The sequence below is a fragment of the Chiloscyllium plagiosum genome, chromosome 4 (genome assembly GCF_004010195.1).
Source record: "Chiloscyllium plagiosum isolate BGI_BamShark_2017 chromosome 4, ASM401019v2, whole genome shotgun sequence".
Lineage (NCBI taxonomy): Eukaryota > Metazoa > Chordata > Chondrichthyes > Orectolobiformes > Hemiscylliidae > Chiloscyllium > Chiloscyllium plagiosum.
In genome coordinates this window covers 47,289,494-47,299,430 of record NC_057713.1, presented here as the reverse complement: position 1 = coordinate 47,299,430, position 9,937 = coordinate 47,289,494, and the positions used below count along the sequence as shown (strand labels likewise).

The window sequence follows — 9,937 nt, the reverse complement described above, 5'->3', positions numbered from 1 at the left end:
TGCCTGGGGTCGGGGAGTCCAGAACTAGAGGGCATAGGTTTAGGGTGAGAGGGGAAAGATATAAAAGAGACCTAAGGGGCAACGCTTTCATGCAGAGGGTGGTACGTGTATGGAATGAGCTGCCAGAGGATGTGGTGGAGCCTGGTACAACTCCAACATTTAAGAGGCATTTGTATGGGTGTATGAATAGGAAGGGTTTGGAGGGATATGGGCTAGGTGCTGGCAGGTGGGACTAGATTGGGTTGGGATATCTGGTCGGCATGGACGGATTGGACCGAAGGGTCTTGTTTCCATGCTGTACATCTCTGTGACTCTGACTGTGAGCAAACAAGTGAAAGCAGGCAGAATCTCTGCTTGCATGAATAAAAGCCAATATTTGGATATTTTTTAAATGGGCAATTGAAACATTATGTCAATTTTCTTATTACATTTAATTTAAACATTAAACGGTTTTATTACTGTTTCACACTTCTGTTTTGTCGAGAATAAATATTAGTGGCTGTAGAGTGTAAATCCTAGTGTGTGATCAACACCAGTAATTCACAGGTGACTGAGATAGGGTAGTGGGATACAGAATTTAATTCAATTAAGCACATTGCAGTAGTCGGATAATTGCTAATTGTCAATTTTTATACTTCTGCTGACGACAGCTTTTTGAAATGCACTGGATCAAAGGTGACGTGGTCTGAACTGTAAGACATTTGTTTAGAAATCCTGTATTCCAAGGTTACTTCTGTGCTATAACCATAAAATGGTTATAGCACAGAAAGAAGATCTTCAGTCTGTCATATTCCTCCCTGCTTTAGGCAAAGAAACTATGTTTGTCTCAACCTCCACCCTTGCCTTGTACTTCTGCAAGTTTTTCTCTTCAATTCCTTTTTGAAAGCCCCAGGTATATTTGCCTCCACCACACACTCAGGTAATACATACTAGATATTAATCAATCCCTGCATGAAAAATATTTCTCCTTATGTCTCTATTGTTTGTTTTGATAAACACCTTCAATTAGTATCCATTAGTTCTCTACCTTTACAAATGGGAACAGGTTTACTCTTTCTCTTTAAATCCCTCATAATTGTGAACACTACTAAATCTGGTCTCAACCATCTCTTCACAAAAGAGAAGAACTCAACTTTTTCAATATATGTCTCCTTAGCTTTGATTCCTGAACGAACAAGCTTGAGAAAAGCAGTGGCCCTTAAATCGATCTATACATCCTCTCATCAATTCCAAATAAACTGTTCACTGCTCTGTTTCCTAAAGAAGGGTTACACCTGAAATGTTGGCTTCTCCACCTCCTGATGCTGCCTGCTTGCTGTGTTCTTCCAGCCTCCTGCTTGTTTCCTGTCAGTCAGCCTACTTCATATCCATGTCCCTCTTTTGAACCATGGATTTCATCTTTGCTGACAAGTCTAACAAGGCTTTTTCCTTCAAGCTCCTTTTGGAATTCCACATACACCACATCAACTGCATTACCCTCATTAATCATCGTTTTAAAAAAAACTCAAATCAAATTGGTTAAAAATGCTTTGTCTTTTTAAAAGCTCCATACATTTCTTATGTTCATTTGTATAACCTCTAGCAAGTCTACAATCCTTCAACACCACCACGATATCTAAGCAGGATTTTAAGAGTATAGCCATCCCTCTGCAATCACTACTCTTACCTTCTTCGGGATCCACAAATTCATCAAATCAAGTCATGATGACTTTACCAACTGTCACTATGTCAAAATCCTGGAACTGCTTTCCTAACAGAACTGTGGGTGTACCGACACCAAAAAGACTTTAGTGGTTCAACAAGGCTCTCATTGTTCTAAGGTTAGCTAGGGATAAACAATAAATGATGACCCAGCTGACAAAGTCCACATCACCTGAAGGAATAAAAAATAAAACAGCCAGCTAAGTCTGAAAAAATCTTTTATTGATTACTAACAGCTGTGTATTAGAACTGATTATTTTATCTCCATGATGTTTTGATGTTACAGTGCTGCTAGTGAGAAGTGGCAAAACAAAGCTGAAGTACTGACAAAGCTAGAAACACAAGTCAAACAGATGAAAGAAACCTTTGATGCCAAAGAAAGAAAACTTGTTGAGGAGAGAGACAAAGCCTTAAAAGCTAAGAAGTAAGTTTTGTAACTGTAAGAAATTCCATAATTTAACTTATTGTATTTACTATAGAAATGCTATTTATTGTACAAAAGATTTAGAGTAGTTTTTGTCAGCGCAGACTTGATGGGCTGAAAGATCTCTTCTGTACAGTATGATTCTATGAAAAGGAGTTGCAAATAGTTGATTAACAGTCTTTTAACTGTTTCATTTGTGAATTCCTATAACCCTGCTTGTGTGACCCAAATGTTTCCATGTCATCTGCCACTCTTTCTATAACCACATAGCCCCTAGCAACCACCACCCACCTCCCCAACCCTCCTGCTCATCACTTCCACCTGCTACTCCCTGTCACTCACTTGTGAGTAAGAGGTTGGGAGAGGGGTAGGGTGAGGAAGGGCATGATTAAAAGAGAGGATCAGGGAGAAGTAGAAGTAGGAGAGCAGAAAGTCAACAAATGGCAATTTGCTACTTAAACTGAGCACATTCAGTGATTACAGTAAAATAAAAAAGAAGACAGCACTATTGAGGGAACATTTCTAACTTACCAACCATACTATTCGTGACAATGTTATAGATGATGATCTCTTTAAGAATGAGCCAAGACATGCTGTAGGTATAATTGGGGGGACCTAATAGGTATTGAAGTAAACATATCAGTCAGGAAAAAGGGGTTCTTGTGACACAGTGGTACTATCGCCATCTCTGAGCAAGGAGGCCTGGGTTCAGGTTTCACCTGCTCCAGAGGTGTGTAATGCCATTGATTTGAAAATACCTCCCCAAATTTCTCTGAACATCAGTACCTGTAGCTTCATGATACGAAAAATGAGCCAGGAGTCCCAGGTTCAAATTCTACCTGCTCCAGAGGTATATCATATCATCACTGAACAGGTTGATTGTAAGACACTTAAAAAAAAAAGCTAATTTTCCCCAGTAAGGGAGCTATTTAGGAAGGAGAAGGTGCAGATTGGAGTTAGCATTGACCTATGTAATTCAAATAAACAACTGTAGAAGACAATGTTATAATCCCTACTGGTGTTATTGCAAGGCAAATTCCAGACTGAAAACTGGCTTAATGAGTTTCTTTTTATTTAATGAGTTAGACTTTCCCTCAAAAACAAGTGCACAATACTGCAGATCTGGTTTTAACAATAAAATAACAAGATTATTACGCAAAAGGAAATAATATAAAATAAACTAAACCAAACTATTTACGTGTAATAGAATTTGTAAGTTTTCCAAGTTTGCAGCAGTTTGCAATGCTGAGTGGAAGGATGAACTGTGGAGAATGCAGAGATGCTTCAGTGTGATTTGAGCGAGTGGGCAAAAGCATGGCAAGTGAAGAAAATATGGATAAATGTGAGATCATCCATCTTGGTAGCAAAAGAGCAGATTATTATCCAGTTGGGAAAATGGAAATTGCAGTGAGAATTGGCTGGCCTTGTACACCACTTCCTGAAAGTAAGTATGCAGGTACAGAGGGAGTGAAGAAGGTAAATGGCATGTTGGCCTTCATAGTAAAAGGATTCGAGTTAAGGAACAGGAATGTCTTGTTGCAATTGTGCAGAGCCTTGCTGAAACCACACCTGGAGTACTATGTGTAGTTTTGTCTCCTTACCTGAGGAAGGATGTTTTGGCTATGAAGGGAGTGCAGCAAAGATTTACCAGACTGCTTACTGGGATGGCAGGACTGACATATGAAGAGAGACTGGATCTATTTGGACTGTATTCAATAGCGTTTAGAAGAATGAGACTCTCAATAGAAACGTATAAAATTCTAACACGATGACACAGTATATGATGACTGAGAAACCCAAAAGAGGTGACTCAGTTTAAGAATACAGGGTAAGCCATTTAGGACTGAAATGAGGAAATGTTTTTCACTCAGAGGTGAACCTGTAGAATTCTCTGCCATAAAAAGTTGTTAAGGCCAAAACATTGAATGTTTTCAGGAAAGAGTTTTATGTATTTTTTGTGGCTTAAAGGGATTGTAGCGAAACAGCAACGGGATACTGAATTGAATGATCAGCTATGATCATATTGAACGGTGGACTAGTCTCAAAGGACAAAATAGCTTGCTCCCTCTTATTTTCTGTGTTTCAATGAAAGAATTCAAAACACATAGTAAAAATACTTTGCTATCACTACAACCTCATAGTACTTAGAGCAGGGAACTGTCTCTGTATTCTATCACGTATTTAGGTTTCACTTAACTATTGCTTTCAATTCCAGGTTTTGAGAGTGTGCTAGCCTTTTCCTTAGATATTCACACTAAGAAAGTCTCAGCTTTGAATAGCCCTTTCAGGGTTCCAACCAAACATCTCTAGCCTGGAAATTCCAAATTAAACCCTTACACTGGGGTAACCTATTTCTGACTTTTCTGCACTGACGTCTTGCTCCAAGAAACCAATCATGCTTCCAATTTCAGCCAAGGGTTATATGTACTGAATCCAAAAGTTTTCCAAGCTGTGGGTCTTCCCTGTCAACAAAAAGGAAAACTATTCCTGATTCTTCTAACTGAAAACAGCTAAATACACTTCAACATTTACTCATAAAACTCTCCAACGCAAACAAATTCCCATTAGGACTCCAAGATCTCTTTCTCATACTGGTTTAAAAAAAAGGGCTCAAGAAATATTAACAAGTTAATCATCAAATCCCCTCATATACATAGACCAAAACTCAGTTCAAAATTCGACCTCTAATATAAATGATGTTAATGGATGTATATAAATCACATGCCTTGCATAACAACAGACTGACTCCTTCCTGCTTTTGTAAAAGAATGACTAGCAGTTAGAAGAATTAGAACTTGCTTTAAATGCTGAACACTGGTACAACTGACAATATTATTGATAAATTTTCAGAAAGTGAGTATGCCTCACAATCCAAATTCACAGTATCAGTTCTGGGGAAGAATATCCAAACTCGGGCATTGGAATAATCTGACAGATTTAATGTTAACCTTGAAATATATAAATTACATTCTTATATATGTTGAAAAGATTTTGTTTAAATCAATATTTTCAAACAATAGCAAAACTAATACTTGTCAAAAGAAAAACTGATTTGAAGTGCAGCATGGTGGCTCAGTGGTTAGCACTGCTGCCTCACAGTGCCAGGGACCTTGGTCGATTCCAGCCTCGGGCAACTGACTATGTGGAGTTTGTACATTCTCCCCGTGTCTGTGTGGGTTTTCTCTGGATACTCTGGTTTCCTCCCATTGTCCAAAGACAGGTTAGGTGAATTGGCCATGCTAAAATGCACATAGTGTTCAGGGATGTAGAGTAATAGGGTAGGCCGGTGGGTTACTTTTGGAGCATCGGTATGGATTTGTTGGGCCAAATGGCCTGTTTCCACACTAAAGAGATTCTATGAAATGTTTAAACAAAGCAGTGGTGTAATGTGGGAAAATGTATTACATTGCCATCTGCTGGCCATTTGGGAAATTAGCGTGACAATTCTGTCAGATCTATTTTACATCTGGAAAAGGGAATTTAAAACAGAAATGATTACTGAAATCTACGATGAAAAGAGTGACAGCAAGATTTTACAGACAACAGAGCTACACAGAAACAAGGCTTCATCAGATATAAATATTAATGTTCAGTATTTAAGATTGTTTAAAATACAACACTTTTTCAATACAACCAGTACTGTAGAGTATCAAAATTTAAATTTTAACAATTTTGTTAACCTATTGTATACTTGACAAATTGAATAAACCCCTCTTAACAATTTACCAAAATATAACATAAATAACACTTCAGAATTCCTCATCTAATTTCCTATTTAAATTTCACTAAATTTAAAAGACAAAAGATCCAAGAAATAGTTGTATATCAGGAAATGGAAGGGAGGGAGGAACTCAAGAAAATTAGTTACCATGAAAAGTACTGAGCAAATTGTTGGAGTCTTGGACCAACAAGTCCCTCGCTCATGATTGATTTCTTCCTAGGATCTTGAAAGAAGGGGCTAGTGAATAGTTGATGCACTGATTTTAAATTTCCAACATTCCCTAAATTCAGAAAATGTTCCTTTTGATTGGAAAATAGCAAATAGAATTCTATTATTCAAAGAGAGGAGAAAAAGAAAAGCAAAAACAGACAAGTTAACATCTGTCATGACAAAGATGTTGAAAGTGATTATGAAAGGAATATAGCTGGATACTTTGAAAAATTAATGGGAATCAGGCAAAGTCAACATGATTTTGTAAACGTGAAATCAATTAATGGTAAAATGTTTAACCAATTTATTGAAGCTCTTTAAGAATGTAGCATGACCCTCGATGGGCCGAACAGCCTATTTCCTCACTGTATGGATTCTGTGATTCAATGCGGTGTTGATAGAGGGAAACCAGTATATATATTGTACTTAGATTTCCGGAAGTTATTTGATAACGTGTCACATCAAAAGTTATTCTGAAAAATAAAAGTTAATGGTGTAGGGAATAACATATTGGCATTGATGGAGGAAAAAACTGAAGAACTGCAGATGCTGGAAGTCATAAACAAAAGTGAAATTTAGCTCAAGCTGAAAGAACAGCATCTAATTTTCAGCTTGGGAAGTCTGCAGTCTTCTGGACTCACTATCGAGTTCAACAATGTTAACACCTAACTAGGAAAGCTAATAAAGTGTGATAATTTTTTCTGAGTGGAAATTATTAAAAAACATAGGGAGGTTAGGCTTTATTTATACATGGCTTTGGTGAATACAGTATTGGTCTCCTTATTTAAAGAAGGATACAAATTTAGGGTGTAGGTTTGCTCGCTGAGCTGTAGGTTTGACATCCAGACGTTTCATTACCTGGCTTGGTAACATTATCAGTGGCGACCTCCAAGGGAAGCGAAGCTGTTGTCTCATGCTTTCTATTTATATCTTTCTCCTGGATGGGGTTCCATTTTGGCATGCCATTTTGACTGGGACAACACATCTATCCTGAGACAGGCTAAGCAAAGACATGCCAGAGAATTCCTAGAGGCCTGGCACTCCAACCACAACGCCATAAAGAAATACATAGATCTAGATGCCATCTATCAACCCCTCAGAAAACGAACAGGAAATGACATCACCACAAACCCCAGGAACCCCATCCAGGAGAAAGATATAAATAGAAAGCAGGAGACAACAGCTTCGCTTCACTTGGAGGTCACCATTGATGATGTTACCTAGCCAGGTAATGAAACTTCTGGATATCAAACCTACAGCTCAGCGAGCAAATCTACACCCTAAACCTCAACCTGAGCTACAAACCTTCACAAACCTTGCAAAAAGGATACAAATGTTTTAGAAGCGGGACAAAGAAGGTTTGTAAGACTAATTCCTGGAATGGGTGGGTTGCTTAATCAGGAAAGGTTGACGAGTTGGACATGTATTTGCTGAAGTTTAGTAGATTCAGCAGTGACTAGGCTGAAACATGTTAAAGTAGAGAGGGTGGTGCTGGTAAAGCACAGCAGGTCAGGCAGCATCCGAGGAGCTGGAGAGTCGACATTTCAGGCAAAAGCCCTTCATCAGGCATATGTTACATCCTGTCTGATCTTGACATCTTTGTAGAGAATCTAGAATTGGGCAATGTTTTAAAATAATGGCTGCTCATTTAAGGCAGTGATTAGTAAAGGTGTTTTTCTTTTGATTGTTGAGAGTCTTTGGAACTTCCATCCTGAAATGTGTTGAAAACAAAGTACTTGAATATTATTAAGGTAGAAGTACCTGAGAATACAGGAACAGGAGTAGGCCATTCAGCCCCTTGAGTTTGTTCCACCATTCAGTGAGATCATGGGTGATCTGTGGCTTAATTCCATATTACTTAATAATTTTGCTTAACAAAAAATTAACTATTTCATCCTGAATCTACTGCTGTTTGTGGAAGAGAATTCCTATCACCTACCACCCTTTATGTGAAGGAAGTCCTTCTACACTTCTAACCTGATGGTGTGGCCCGAATTCTCAGATTGTACCTCCTAGTCTAGGATCCGCAACTAATGGAAACAGTTTATCTTCATCTACCCTGTTGATTCCTGTTAATATATTGAAAGCTCAGATCCGATCACCCTTAACCTTCTAAACTCTATAAGCTATCTTTGTAACCCTGAAGTCTAAGTGTGATTCTTCTAAACCTACATTGTGCTCCCTCCAAGCCAGTATATCCTTCCTAAGGTATAGCCCCCAGATCTGCTGAAAGTATTACATTGTGTGGGGTCAAACTAGAATTTTGTATAACTGCAGTATAACTTCTACATCCTTGTCTTCCAGTCCTTTAGACATAAAGGACAACATTCCATTAGCTTTCTTGATTAATTTCTGCATTTGTTGGTGACAATTTAAAGATCTATGCATCTGAAGCCCTAAGTCTGTCTTTGGACATCCACTGTATTTAACTTCATACCATCTAGAACGTGACCTGATCTATCCTTTATTGCTACAAAATGGGCAATCTCACAAATGAAGTGGATCAATTCTTGTTAATCAAGAGGATGAAAGGTTGTCAGGAGTAGCCAGGAAGGTGGAGCAGTCAAATCCTCCATAATGTTATTGAACAGTGGAGCTGGTTTGAGGGCCAACTGGTCGACTCCTGCTCCATTAAAACAACTTTAAACATCTGGATTGTTTTGCTTTACAATAGATTGTATTTTATTAGTAACTTATTCATTACTTTTCACTGTTAAAGTATTGCGTTACTATTGTATATCTTCATGTATTGAATTCTCAAAACTTTTGCTGCCTGTACTTTCAAGAGTTTTGCATTTTTGAGTTTTGATATTGGTAAACAAGCAATTTTTTGACATATTTATTATATCAGAACATTTGTTCACAATCACTCAGGGCTGCAGCAGAAAAAATTCATTCCATGGATAATGCATTCAGACATCAGCTTGAGACCGTACAGGTAGCTCAACAGGCCCAACTTACACAATTGAGCAATGAAAAGCAAAAGGAAATTGAAGCAGCAAAAGAAAAGGTAACACTTTCCCTTCTTTATACACTGGTAGAATGACTTTATATAAAACTTAATTATATCTCAAGGATGTTCCAAAACGTTTTGCAATCAATGGATTACGGGAATCCTGAATCTAAGTAAAGGAAGAAACAATGGTATGAGGTGCAAACCAGCTATGATCAAATGGGGGAACGTTACAGGGTAGATAGGCAATGACAATCATATATCGAGTGCGTAGAGGAAATGCAAGCAGTTCTGAAAAGAGCCACTGGATTTAAAACATTAATTCTACTTTCTCTCCACAGATGTTGACAGACTTGCTGAGTTTCTCCAGTAATTTCTGTTTTTGTTAATTCCTGTATGGCACATAAACAAGATGGGAAAGGTGGCCATACCGTGGCTATCATTGGGAATTAAGGATTGTATTAGATCCAAGTAAAGGCCATACAATTCGGCAAAAACAAAACCGACCGACCTGAGAATCGGTAGCTGTTTAGATTTCATTAAAGGAGGACAAAGGGTTGATTAACAGAGGGAAAACAGAACCAGAGTAAGCTTACTGGGAACAGAGAAAGATTAATGAACACAATTTAAGGACAAAAGGGTAACTAGGGAGAGAATAGGGCCCCTCAAAGATCAGCGAGGTAAAAACAATGACTGCAGATGCTGGAAACCAGAGTCTAGATTAGAGTGGTGCTGGAAAAGCACAGCAGTTCAGGCAGCATCCGAGGAGCAGTAAGATCGATGTTTTACAGGAATACAGGCAGAAAGCCTGAAGGGTGGAGAGATAAGTGAGAGGAGGGTGGGAGTAGGGAGAAAGTAGCATAGAGTACAATAGGTGAGTGGTGGGGGGGGAATGAAGGTGATAGGTCAGGGAGGAGAGGGTGGAGTG

At 38.4% G+C, this 9,937-nt stretch overlaps 1 protein-coding gene across 2 annotated transcripts in view; it reads left to right on the top strand.

Annotated features, from left to right (window-relative positions):
* Nucleotides 1–9,937, top strand: part of lrrcc1 (leucine rich repeat and coiled-coil centrosomal protein 1) — a 196,018-nt gene that overhangs the window by 167,792 nt on the left and 18,289 nt on the right. For both annotated transcript variants that reach the window (XM_043688159.1, XM_043688160.1), the window contains 2 exons: nucleotides 1,988–2,125; nucleotides 8,931–9,066. In XM_043688159.1, coding sequence (XP_043544094.1) covers nucleotides 1,988–2,125; nucleotides 8,931–9,066 — 274 coding nt within the window. The remainder of the gene's footprint in view (nucleotides 1–1,987; nucleotides 2,126–8,930; nucleotides 9,067–9,937) is intronic.